General features: G+C 32.5%; 4 protein-coding genes across 4 annotated transcripts; 2 read left to right on the top strand and 2 right to left on the bottom strand.

Annotated features, from left to right (window-relative positions):
* The first annotated feature begins 972 nt into the window (after window positions 1-972).
* Alg13 (Alg13 UDP-N-acetylglucosaminyltransferase subunit) lies at window positions 973-1,685 on the top strand. Its single transcript, XM_090109479.1, has one exon. It carries the CDS (start codon window positions 1,106-1,108, stop codon window positions 1,610-1,612), a length of 507 nt encoding a protein of 168 aa, XP_089965605.1. The 5' UTR covers window positions 973-1,105; the 3' UTR covers window positions 1,613-1,685.
* Window positions 1,686-2,152: 467 nt separating this feature from the next.
* eca (transmembrane p24 trafficking protein eclair) lies at window positions 2,153-3,730 on the bottom strand. Its single transcript, XM_090109346.1, has 4 exons — window positions 3,510-3,730; window positions 3,211-3,434; window positions 2,771-2,914; window positions 2,153-2,428 (listed from the first exon to the last, which is right to left on the bottom strand). Exons 1-4 carry the CDS (start codon window positions 3,637-3,639, stop codon window positions 2,279-2,281), a joined length of 648 nt encoding a protein of 215 aa, XP_089965472.1. The 5' UTR covers window positions 3,640-3,730; the 3' UTR covers window positions 2,153-2,278.
* Window positions 3,731-6,476: 2,746 nt separating this feature from the next.
* Ddrgk1 (DDRGK domain containing 1) lies at window positions 6,477-8,836 on the top strand. Its single transcript, XM_090109229.1, has 6 exons — window positions 6,477-6,736; window positions 6,816-6,908; window positions 7,029-7,141; window positions 7,351-7,482; window positions 7,818-7,994; window positions 8,340-8,836. The coding sequence occupies exons 1-6, from the start codon at window positions 6,643-6,645 to the stop codon at window positions 8,601-8,603; spliced, it is 873 nt and encodes a 290-aa protein (XP_089965355.1). The 5' UTR covers window positions 6,477-6,642; the 3' UTR covers window positions 8,604-8,836.
* On the bottom strand, window positions 8,698-11,431 carry Nup107 (nuclear pore complex protein Nup107). The gene has a single exon (XM_090109228.1). It carries the CDS (start codon window positions 11,363-11,365, stop codon window positions 8,846-8,848), a length of 2,520 nt encoding a protein of 839 aa, XP_089965354.1. The 5' UTR covers window positions 11,366-11,431; the 3' UTR covers window positions 8,698-8,845.
* Between the last annotated feature and the right edge of the window lie 1,457 nt (window positions 11,432-12,888).

Raw genomic sequence — 12,888 nt, 5'->3', positions numbered from 1 at the left:
TTTTTTATTAGTTAGTATAATCACTAGCATCATCCAGCTATTTTTCTGTACCTACCTGTGTAATATTTATCCTGAGATCTTTTTTTTATAGATAGAGTGCATCTCGAGGAAGGTTTTATCTGTTTATAATATTAATTATTATGTTAACATTAAGACAAATCGGGCGATGCCATGGGCGGAAAATGTAGTATTTGTATTCTCTTAGGGTGGAAAGCTAGTAAAGAATTAAGGGTTTATGTTCTATTTATTAGTTACTCCTAGACTGAATTTTTTGTTAAATTTCTAAATGAACTGTGGAATGAACAGCAACATTTGAAACGATTCATAATCTTCACTCCGGTGCGTATGTACTCGAATGAAGAAATATTAATAGAAATGTGGGTATGTAAGAGCGTTTTAACATTATCCGATCAGATATTGTTATCGGACGCCGAGACTCGAGAGCTGATATCCGATATCGGACACAATTTGCTCTTTCACATTATCCGATAAAATCGTTCCGATATCAGCATCGGACCGGACAATGTGAAAGGCCCGAACATGTAGCATACATTTTACTTACCCCCGATATCGGATCGGCGTCCGATACCGTTAATGGACCGGATAATGTGAAAACGCTCTAGTAGTGAAATCGTTTACCTATGTACAATTCAGTGCTTTCTGAAACCAGATAATAGAATATGCCATTTTCGGAGTATAATCCACTTATGCAAGTGATAATGATTTTAGTAATTTAAATAAGATATAATGTTTTTTTTTTCAATTATGAAAACGACTAATTATGAAAAATTATGAAAATGACTATCGACCGTATTATACATACTAAATACAATACCTCTAAAGTATAAAGTGAGTATAAAGAACCGATTACGCTCTTACGTAAAACTGTGCGTAAAACGATTATTTTCTGACGTTTGACTATTTGACATCTGACACCTCACACCGTAACTTGACAGGTGACACTATGCAGTTGACGTTGACGAATGACGACCAATGTTTTCAATATTGTTTACCTGTTTGTTTAATTATTTGTAGTTTCATTTTATTTTTATAAATTAAATTCCCGTCCTTATTTTTTTTCTTCATTTATTGTTATTATTTTAAAATGCAATATTATGAAAAATGTTTTATTACAGTCGGTACAACTCGTTTCGATTTACTTTGCCAACAAGTAATGTCTACAAATGTTTTACAAGCTCTAAAGAAAATCGGATGCAAAACAATAGTGTTTCAAATAGGTAAAAGTGACGTGGAGCCTGGCGATTATGAACTTGAAGGTATAAAACTACATTTGTATAGATTTAAAGATTCTATAAAAGATGATATTCGGAACTCTGATTTTGTTATCAGCCATGCGGGGGCTGGGAGTTGCTTAGAGGTTTTAAGCGCAAATAAGCCACTATTGGTTGTTGTGAATGAAGATCTTATGGACAATCATCAATTAGAGTTAGCAGAGCAGCTACAGATAGATGGACATTTATATTATTGCACCTGTGATACATTACAGTGTACTGTGGAAGAAGTAGACTTCAGTGCTCTTGCTCCATTCCCTAAAGCAAATCCAGAACCTTTTTTTCAAGCATTGGACTCTGTATTTCGTGTTGAAACATAAATGTTTATAGTTGATTTTATTACACAACCAACTACATCCATCAGTTGCAATGTGCAATATTTTTTTACTTACTTAATAAATAATTAATAAATTGTTTATTTTTATGTGAAATACATGTTAGTATGTAAGTTTTTAAAATAGAATAAAAAGCAATAATGTTGAGATTCTGATTTATTTATTTCATTTAACAAGAAAAATATAATATTAATATTTGAGCTCAACCGAATTAACGGGCTTTATTAATATGTAGTATGTTATTAATGAATGTATTATATTATTATACATAGTAATAATTATTAAAAAATATACCAAAACTAATAGAGATGCCATGGGATAGGCACTGATAGAATTGATCATTCCATTTTAGGTTAGCTAATCAAGGTGGAATATTTGAGCTCTTTCATTTGTTATACCTTGCTCACGATCATTGAATAATTTCCCAATAAATCAGGATGTCTGATATACAATGGCAATTCATAGCTTCTTTCTATTGGATTCCTTCACACATTTGTTTAAAAATTGGTTCAAAAAAACACAACATAACTTAATTTGATTTTATTAGAAATATGCAGATTCTTACAAAATTGAAATTACTCAGGCAAACAATAATTTAGTAATTACAAAATAAGTTGACAATTTTATAGTATAGCTATTTTATTATTATATTTACACTAGTTTCTTAGCCTCGAAGAAGCTCTTAAGGTGCCTCATTTGCCAGTATCCTATTGCCACTAGAACACCAGTTTGAAGCAGACTCCACCAGAGAACCCTTTGATTTGTGCTCTCTGATGTTTGACGGAATCTTTCCTCACGATGCTGTAAAACAATGTAACATTAATCACTATGCAAAAATCTATACTCATGTTATCTACATGTTGTGTGAAAAAGAACAGGGTATTTTTCTTGTTTTGATATTAAGTCAAATATCACAAAAGTTTATTTACTCTTGTCTTTTTCTACTTTCTCCTCTATAATAATGCCTTACTGAAATATTTTAATATATAATATCTAATCACCTATACATTAAGTAAATCAATTACTGAAGTATAATTGTTATGATGCAAACTCATACATAATCCAGACATAATTTTTGATTTTAAAACATTGCAACACTAAAAGCTAACATTTTTAGATATTCCAACATCATTTCAGACTTACTCTTTGATAGCTCTGCTCCTTTGTAATTTGGTGAACCTGATCTAACAACTGCCTGATTCTCAATTGTAATTCTGTGAGTTTGTCCTTTTGGGCAACATTCGCATAGTCCACTGCATGCTCACCAACTTGAATATCAAGGTGCACCTAGAAGCAAATATTAAGTTTTTGAACTATATCTAAAATACAAGGTCTTTTTTCAAATCAATGGGTATATCAACTAAATATTAACTTTGCTTTAACACTATTTTACTATTTTGAGTTTGTGACTTGTAGATCACCTAAATAACACAAATGTTTTGTTTAATCAAGTGTATATTTTGATTAAGTTTTAAGTGTGTTCTTATTTCAAGTCAAACACATGTCTTAAACATTACAATATGGTGTCAATTTTACTTTCAAGTGTGATAAAAAATCAGTAAGTAAAATATTATAGAGCTTACCCTCAATTGTGATCCACTGAACCATGATGTGCTGTTAGAATACATACAAATAACATGTTCACCAGGTGTAGTAGATGTAAACGAAATCATACCCTCCGAGGAATACACCCGAGACAAAATTACTCTATCATTGGGATCCCGAACTTCTACATGCATGCCTATTCCAGGTGATGACGGCATGAAACCACCCGAACGTGGGTCATATAGCTCGACCTTGTAGTTCACTGAAACGAATAGCAATTTTTACTTCAGGGTCCTATTTAACAAATATCCTGGAAACAACCAGAACAAAATATTACCAAGAACTGTAGTGTCGTCCGGTATTTCTTCTATGAAACATTTTCGTTCTCCTTCTGCTATGTGAAAGTACAAGCCCCAACTGGCATCCAGTAACAAAAGAAACGACAATACAGAAATATTAAACAACATTTTAGTTCACGCTTTTTATTATCGGCGATTATCGAAACAAAATTTTATGACACCGCAAGACACACGTCATCTGAAAATGTCAATTCAAAAGTGTCATTTTTTCAATCTTTTTAATTTTTACCCATGCACAGATAAAAGATGTAACCAAACTAACCTACATTTATTAATGAGTTATTGAATAATGATTTAAATTTATAATAAAAACCTTGGTCTTGCTGGGATATTATGCAGCGATATAATATAAATCTCAGCTTGCAAGTGTAAACTATGTAGAAAGTTCTGTCGCGACAGTTTGTCAAGCGCTTCTTGCGAGAAGTTGCGAAAGCGTGTGTAAACATGACTGCGTCTACTCGCGATAGATCTCGCTGCTTATCGGTCTAGTTCCGTATATCTCGTAGAAAGCTGCAAGACACACGCTTTCGCAACTTCTCGCAAGAAGCGCTTGACAAACTGTCGCGTAAGGGCGTATTCAGAAAGAAAGCTTGAAACTTATAAGTGCTTATCGGCGCTTATAAGCGCTGGTAACCCGCGCAGGAAAATATATGAACATGCGCTTATAAGCGCTGATCGGCGCCGACAAGTTTGTTGAAACTTGTTGGAACTTGTCGGCGCCGATCAGCGCTTAACTATAAGCGCATGTTCATATATTTTCCTGCGCGGGTTATCAGCGCTTATAAGCGCCGATAAGCACTTATAAGCGCTTATAAGTTTCAAGCTTTCTTTCTGAATACGCCCTATGCTGTCGCGACAGAAGTTGTCCAGAACTTGCAACATGGTTTTACACTTGCAAGTTGCTGTCAGACAGACTGTCGGACACACGTCGGACAGTTCTTGCGGAAGTTTACTTGCAGATGGAAACGCGGCCTTAAGTGTAAATATCACAGATAATAATAATACGGTATTCTACTGAAAATCTTGACTACGACGACCTCGGACGACGACTATGAACATCAAGAAGCTTATATCTAATACACTGGAGATTGCATCATTGCACTATGACCATTAACTTGTCACAAGAAAATATAACCTTGAATGACGTCAGTGTTGTTTTTTGTCTCTTTCTGTGGGTGACCACACTGGTTTGTATATTCAGGATTTTTCGAAATAAAAAAAACTAAAAATCATGGTCTATAAATAATAACGACATATATTTTTAACAGTATTTATATTATAATATTATTGGTCAACTTACATGAATAATTATCATCTTTATAGGTACTTACATACCATTTTAATTGGTAGAGAATGATAGTTTTAAATAACGCTTGATAACTTTTGATCTCATACTACAATTTTTTAATTAAAATGAGTGCTACATACATTAAAACATCGTTTTGGTTACTCAAGCTTCAGTCTAAAACTTTTCAATATTCCAAAGGGAGAGTTGCGTCGCTAGTGTTGATGTGTGGTAGCGATATTACAGTTCTCAGAAATTCGTATGTCTTTCAGGAGCTGTACTTACGGTTACTAATGGTTTCATGGTGGTTAATTATAATATAATTAAAATTACTTTATCCACAGTTGAGACGCTGTAACAAGAATGTGGTAAATAAAAAGGTATAGCACTTTTCAAAAGGTATTTTTTTTCTGGACCGTAATCCTCAGGCTTATAATGCAAACTGCATATTCTGGCATGTTGATAAATTTTACCCTTGATAGGCACTATGGACAGCCATTTATTTCTTTTTATTTCATTTTTGGAAAGCTAAAATAAGTAAAACAAAAAAAATTGGTAAGTTAAAAGAACTATTAATTTCTATGTTAAAGAAGAACAAACATAAAACCACATGTGAGTGCATTATCGATGTCGTGCGTTGTTTCATTACTAGTATAAAAATCTTTGAAATGGTGTTCTAAATGTTCATCATAATTTTGTTAACTATTACAATATTTTCTCTTCGCTATCCGTAAAAACTCGTCATCATGGTTACCTTACTTGTTAAATTGGTTTAATGAAAAATGATGAAATTATTAGGAAAAGAAGATAGATAAAAGATATTTAGCATGATTGATTACTAAAATGATTATAAAATTGACGATTTTTGCCATGAAAATGATTCTAAACAGGTAAATGCATGAGTATTGAGGAATATTGTAAATAGCGTAAATATACACTTGCCTGTGAAATTTTATGCCAGAATTTGGTGTCCAAAAACTTCTGCAATTTTTCACAATGCAATACATTATTTATATTCGGAAAATATTTATTAAATACGCAACAATATTAACTTAAATATTCGAAGCGACGCAATTTTTTTGACACTTATGCCATATTGTCAAAGTAAGAGTTGCTACAATTTTATTATGGTAACTACCCATAATCAGGGAGTATCGCTTTTTAATAATTGGTTCAGATACTTATTTTATTTAGCATAAATAATAATTGTCTCATCCAACAATGCTTCTGAATGACGTTGTTGGCAATTTATCAACAAACTCATGTACAAAAACTAACCTTTTGCACAGAATATTACAGCATACATAGTAGCCTTGGGAAAACTTCGTATTAACAGTGGCAATACCAAGTTAGGTGTGAAAGTGATAAAACACAACAATTTTCTTGTTACACGTCAAATGTTCATACCGAAATCTCCGGTGTATGTGATTTTTCTGCGCACAACTGAGAGCAAGTTAGGTGATCTTACCTTACAAGTGACACGTGGGCCACGCCCACATCACACTTCTATCTACTTTACTGTTCTGTGGGTGTATAAGATATAAGCTTCTTGATGAACATAGATGAACATGAAAATATATGACACACGTACTATGACATTGACTTTTGGTGTTTGACTTTGACGTTATTCTACAAGTCACTGATTACGATTTACATTTACGAACACAGAGCAAGTAACACAGAAACACAGCAAGTAATTTACGAATAACAATTTACGTGCAATTTATACTTTCTTCAATATTTTCTGTAATAAACTAATTAGATTGGTTTCACATTATTACTGTATTCGTTATTCATATTAATTAAATAATTTTTAATTACAAACCATGGATCCGTTTATTATTGCAGCTATAATTAGTGCTGTAGTTATTATAATCCTATCAATTGCCTTTTTACGAGTGTCACAAGTAAACACAAAACGTAAGTATTCTATGAAACATGGTAGTACCAACTACCAATATTTAAAATAATTTTATGGCTAATAAATAGTTTCCTTCAGCTGCTGCGCGACCGAGAGCAGTAGCCCAAAGAGATGGAGGCCCTGGAAGAGTACAAGCTGTCAGAAACCAGCGCGCCAGAATGAGAGCAAATGGTAAGAAAATATTATATTGTTCAACTGAAATAAAAATATGTTGTATACATAGTATATTATTTCTAGTCTGAGATATAAGATATATAATTAGTAATTACTAAGGTAATAATTTATTTACAGCTGCAAGACATGCTGCACCTCTTGATGAAGACGCTAATGTTGCTGATGATATGGATGAAGAAGGTATACCAGAAAGCCCAGCCGTTGAAATTGATGATAAAATGGGTGCAAAGGTAACAAATTGCAATTGTTATATTTAAATTTATGAAGAAATATTATGTTATATTGGTGTTGTTATATTTTATACAATTAGCTTATACCTAATGAATTTATAAAAACGGTTTAAATAGTTTTCAGTTATTATTAATTGTTATTGTCTTCAGATTCTACTCAATATTTCACTTTTCAAGATTCATATTGGTTTAATAAATATTTATTTCAGAAACGTGCCAAAATGGAAGCTAAAATGGAAAAGAAAAAAGCAAGAGAAGCGGAAGAGAAGATGAGAGAACTAAAAAAGAAGAAAGACCAAGAGTTAGAAGAAGAACGCAAAAAGTTGGAAGAAAAGAAACAGGTATGTTATATCTTCATAATTGTAAATTTCTAAATTTAAATGACACAGACATTACCAAGATACATAACAGACAAAGCACAATACTTGAAACAAACAATATCCTAAATGCTAATCTCATTGGAGATTTTTTTTTAATATTAACTAGCTTACCGCCCGCGGCTTCGCCCGCTTTGTCTAAAACCTAATAAATTAAATACTAAAACCTTCTACCAACCTATCTATTAAAAAAACCGCATCAAAATCCGTTGTGTAGTTTTAAAGATTTAAGCATACAAAGGGACATAGGGACAGAGAAAGCGACTTTATTTTATACTATGTAGTGATATCGATTTTAGGAAGAAGAAAGAAAGGCAGAGGAAGCTGAAAGGAAAGCAGAAGAGGAAAGAAAGAAGAAAGAACAAGAAGAGTATGAAGCCATGAAAGCTGCATTTAGTGTTGAAGGTGAGGGATATGACGAAAATGATGAGGAAGATGCAGCAAATCGTCTTCGGGACTTCATTGAATATATCAAGGTGAGAAATGAATACCCATTTAAGTAGGTTAATTTGATTTATCAATTTTATAACCTCTGCCACATGTCCAATAAAAGAAGCAATAGATGACATTATCATGTATGACAAACACACCACCACCCTTTATAAGTTACTCTATGCACACCACATATTATTCTAGAGAATATTATATCCTTTATTGTGTCATTTTTAAAGACGTTGTTTCAGCCGTGGATTAAAAAGTTTTATTTTTAAAGAGTATTGCAAGTTAATTATTTAGTATTTAGGTTATTTATTATGCAAACTGCTTACTTGGAAGACAGTTTGGTTGAAAGCGGAATTAAATAGTTTTTTCCTTATTTTCAGACTCAAAAGGTTGTTTTACTGGAAGATTTAGCAGCTCACTTCAAACTCAAAACGCAAGCTACTATTGATAGAATTACTGATATGCAAGCATCAGGTGAACTAACTGGTGTTATTGATGACAGAGGAAAGTTCATTTATATTGCCCAAGCTGAGCTTGAAGCTGTCGCTAAATTTATTAAACAAAGGGGGCGTGTATCCATTTCAGAGCTGGCAGAATGTAGTAATCAATTGATCAATCTTAATCCTGTCCCTGTTGTTACATAATATTTTTTATTTATACTTCATTTCGACTCAAATAAATACATAATATATTTTTATCACATACCTAATATATTTTTTTCAAAAGTTACAAAATATGCAGAATTCTAAATTAATATGTATCTTCATGTTTTATTCATAAAGAATAATAAGTAATACTAATTGTTAAACTAAATATAAGAGATTTATACAAGAAAAAATGCAAGTTTGTTAAATAAAAAGTTTATTAAAAATGCAAACATGAAAAATTATTCACTTATTTCATAACCAAACATATCTCTTCCTTTCTCCAGAAGTATTAAACTAGACTCTTTGATTCTTTCTAATACTTCTTGAAGCTTAGCTTTTGTAAATACTTTGTACAAACAACGATTTTCAGATGCAATTAGGTCACTTAATTTGACTGCTTCTTTGTGATTTTCAACATCATCATTACTTTGTAAAATTTTCAATATCAAAATAATAACTTCTGGTATGCACAATCTTCTAAGTGTATCCAATTGCTTTAATCTTTCTTCTTTTTCATCTTGTGTGAAATTGGGTGATGATGTGCTATCATTTTCATCTTGAAGCCATCCTCCTGGGAAAAGCAACACATTGTAAAGGAGCGTCTTAGTGTGCCGAGACTGGTGCAGTACAGCATTTTTCCATCTTGTCTTTTGCTGTTCAACATGTGCACATTGTTGTTCATGATGCACTTTATCTGAAAAAGACGCATCTGGAGGTAATGGATCTACATCTTTTGGCTGACCACTGATGAAATGTCTGTACCAAGTTGCAAAACCTTCCAGAGCTTCTAAATATGCTTTAAGGCATAAATATTCTCTTAATTCTGAAGAACTAGAGCTAATTTTGCCCATAAAATCAGAAAACATACTTTTAACACTTGATAAACAAGTTATTGCTGCATCAGTGTTTCCAATGAATATAAATGTCCGAACCATTGCATTGCTTAACCACAATCCTTCCACTGCTTGATTGGAAAGAAGGGCCAGCCATTCTAAAGATCTTATCACTTTTGTTATTAAGCTTTTATCCTTTTCAGTAGCGGTTGCTTGTGTTAATGTGACATCAACATTTCCATAACCTTGTTGGATGTCTGTTATGGATTTTTTGATAGCCATTCTGGCAGATGCAGCAACATCAATTCCAGCAGTTAATCCAGCTTTAACAACATCTGGTCTATTCTCACTTTTATGAATTCTATCCATGAATTCAGAAAATAGAATTATTTGTTTCTCAGTTGGCACTGTAGATGTGTAGAATGCTATTAGTTCTGGAAATTCACAAGCACCTTCAATCAAATTATCAATTAATCGTGAAACATATTTTTCCAAAATCATATCTCCAATATCATGTTGAGGATCTTTACCCATCTGACGCAAAATTAATATTAGATGGGCAAGGAATCTTACAAATCTATCTTCAGCGCTGTTAAGCCATTGTAGGGAATCTTGCATTATTGATCTGATATGGCCCAACATTAGATATCTTTGACAAGTTTGATAGTTGGATTCTTTCTTACCATCCAACAATGACTTGACTGCACTGAACATTTGTTGCAATGATTGTTCAGCAGAAGGCAACTCTGATTGTAACAGTTCTAAAACTTCTGGTGATGTAGTATTTGCTTCTGCTGTTGCATAGTGTTCATGTAAGAATTTGTCCACTCTTGTTTCTATTTGAGCTCTCAAATGGGCCCATAATAAATCTTCCCAGTTACCTTGACAAGCTGGGAGAGCTCTTTGCAAATGGCCACATAGAATACCAACAGTTGCCCTATAATGTAAATTCTCAGAAGTGTCATTAGCTATAGCCAGAGCACACCATTTCCAAAGATCTCTAGACTTGTTTCCACTTGATTCTATAACAGCTTCTGAATCTTCTATTTGAGAATAATGAGGAAGCTTCCATCCTTGCAACACAGCAGCTCTCCAAGCCTGTCCTGCATTTATGCACAGTGATACAGCTTCATTCAATTTCCCACATCGAACTTCTGTAAAGACTCTTTTACATAAATCACTGTCATCTTTCATATCATCAGAGTGTATCGTTTTATTTTGACGTCTGGGTGCATCTGGGTCCATATTGGTAATCATACTCTTATTTCTTTCTTTATTAAATAAACTTGTGCCAAGAAGTAATTGATGTAGGGTATTACCCCAATGAATATTGTGTGCGATAACTGGAGCTGCTGTTCTTGTAACTTCAACTTGTTGAGCAGCTGTGGCTTCTAACCAGTCAACTAATAACTGCAGAAGACGTATTTCAGAGTCACTTTGATACAGGGCATTAACTAAGGTTTGTTGAGATAGTGTTGACTGAGCGAGGATACTTTCAAATGATTCTGGCTGTTCAATCAATGAATCAGCATATAAACAATGAAGAAGTTTCCAAGTATTTGCTTCTTCGGCTAACCAATAATTTTGTACACTATACCGATTCCATGGCTCCACCAACTCAAGAGAATCACAGCAAGCTTGAGCTAACCTACCCAAAGTATCCAAAACATCGCTAGGTCGACTCGATTGGATTATTTCAAAAAATACTTCACTCAATCCATTGCCCGCTGTACCAGTATTAACAACGATTGAGGATTCATCTAAAATTTGTCTGAGACTGGTATCGTTTAAAGTTTTGAAATAAGAGGATTCGTTGAGTATTGGAGTTAGATTAAGAGTGTCGTCTTTAGCTGCAAGTTGTCGCACACGACTACTTTTTAAAGGAGTGTGTTGCGTCGAATGTAGTATGCTTTTATTAAAACTCATATTTATCCTTATATTATTAATTTTTCTGATTTATGTAGAAATAAACGATCACATTTAGAGGCGCGACTTCACAGAGCAAGTAATATAGGTAAGAGACGGCACTCAGTACTTCGATTTCGAGCTCACGCACACATATGCATGTATTCGCTATGGGAAATCTTTTATACCAACCTATGAGAAGTTCACGTCAAAAATGACCCACATTGCTGCCAACATTTAAAAGTTGATGTTGCTAGTGATGCCTATGTATGAATGCTAATATCGATAATTTTTTTTATCGATATCGATAAAATTTTTGATGCTCGGTACAACCCTACTAATTCTCATCCCTAATCAAATTTAGAGGAAATTAAAAATAAAACATCAACAATGTAGATCAATAAGTTTATTATAATATAATATTAATTATATAACATTTTTATATAATACCTATTAAAACACTATTAACAGCAAAAATGGATAATTCCATTTGAATTTTACTGAATATCTTTATTTAGGCATTTAGTACTTAATTCGACTTGATTAGTATGTGAATACAACTAGATTCACATTTTATACTTTTCCTTGAAATATTTTGCGGGATTTCTGTTTTAAAATCTCGTTATAAATTTCGATACCAATATTGAAGCCGTTGTTTTCTTTGTTATAACAATATTTCCTCTCCAATTGATTCTACAGCTAGAACATGTGTTAGAGAATACATTGTTATGTAATTATTATGTTTTATCTTCCATATAGAACAGTCATTGGGTACAAATTGCAAATATTTAGTCACAAATTACAATTATTATTTACACACAAGATTACATTGTTTACACATAACACTTTCTTCTTTTTTCACTTTTGGCATAAATATTACAAATTTGAAGAGCAGGCTTAGTTCAATGTATTTGGGATAATTCAATGTACTGTACATTAAGTATTAACTGAGTAAATAACATAATCTACGATGAAGAACAAATTTTAACTCTATCCACCAAAACAAACAATAAAATAAAACGCCATTTTGAATTCAAATCATCAAGACGTTGTCTATGCTTAAGTCTTAACCATTGACAAGAAATCGAAGAAAGAAAGAAATAATTTATTAATGTACTAGCTTAAAATTAAAATGTACAAAAATAAGGTTTAAAAAAAAGAAGAAATAATAATAAATAACTAAAACTAAAATATTAAATCTAATATTATACGATTACATCGGAGAGGCCAACATTAGAAATATTTTTATTTTTTCTAAATGTTGGCAAGCTAAACTTAACATAGGCTCTTGAAAAAGTACAAATTAATTTAAACTCTATGTCAATGGAATGAAGTTTAAAATTGCTTGCAAATGTAAGCCTAACCAAAACGATGTTCTAAGTGTCGACCCACTGGCGCGACTTAACTGGCAAAATTCCGGATTCCGGTCATAAATTGACTATGACATTTGACCATTAAATGTCAAACGTTCTACAGATTAAATAATATTTATTAACAGATAAAAAAACATTTTTGTAAGAAATTTAAAATATTGTTAGAATTTT

Source organism: Colias eurytheme, chromosome 14, assembly GCF_061535395.1.
Source record: "Colias eurytheme isolate Ceu_HAF_F1 chromosome 14, ilColEury1 Martin Lab GWU primary, whole genome shotgun sequence".
In the NCBI taxonomy this organism is placed as follows: Eukaryota; Metazoa; Arthropoda; class Insecta; order Lepidoptera; family Pieridae; genus Colias; species Colias eurytheme.
The sequence above is the reverse complement of the archived record's forward strand: the minus strand, read 5'-3'. Positions and strand labels throughout refer to the sequence as shown.

Coding starts and splice junctions, on each gene's coding strand:
- Ddrgk1 (XM_090109229.1), top strand. CDS start 6,643: ATGGATCCGTTTATTATTGCAGCTATAATTAGTGCTGTAGTTATTATA. Junction 6,737..6,815: donor GTCACAAGTAAACACAAAAC/GTAAGTATTCTA, acceptor AGTTTCCTTCAG/CTGCTGCGCGACCGAGAGCA. Junction 7,142..7,350: donor ATGATAAAATGGGTGCAAAG/GTAACAAATTGC, acceptor TATTTATTTCAG/AAACGTGCCAAAATGGAAGC.
- Nup107 (XM_090109228.1), bottom strand. CDS start 11,365: ATGAGTTTTAATAAAAGCATACTACATTCGACGCAACACACTCCTTTA.
- Alg13 (XM_090109479.1), top strand. CDS start 1,106: ATGCAATATTATGAAAAATGTTTTATTACAGTCGGTACAACTCGTTTC.
- eca (XM_090109346.1), bottom strand. CDS start 3,639: ATGTTGTTTAATATTTCTGTATTGTCGTTTCTTTTGTTACTGGATGCC. Junction 3,435..3,509: donor GGACGACACTACAGTTCTTG/GTAATATTTTGT, acceptor TATTCGTTTCAG/TGAACTACAAGGTCGAGCTA. Junction 2,915..3,210: donor TCAGTGGATCACAATTGAGG/GTAAGCTCTATA, acceptor ATTTGCTTCTAG/GTGCACCTTGATATTCAAGT.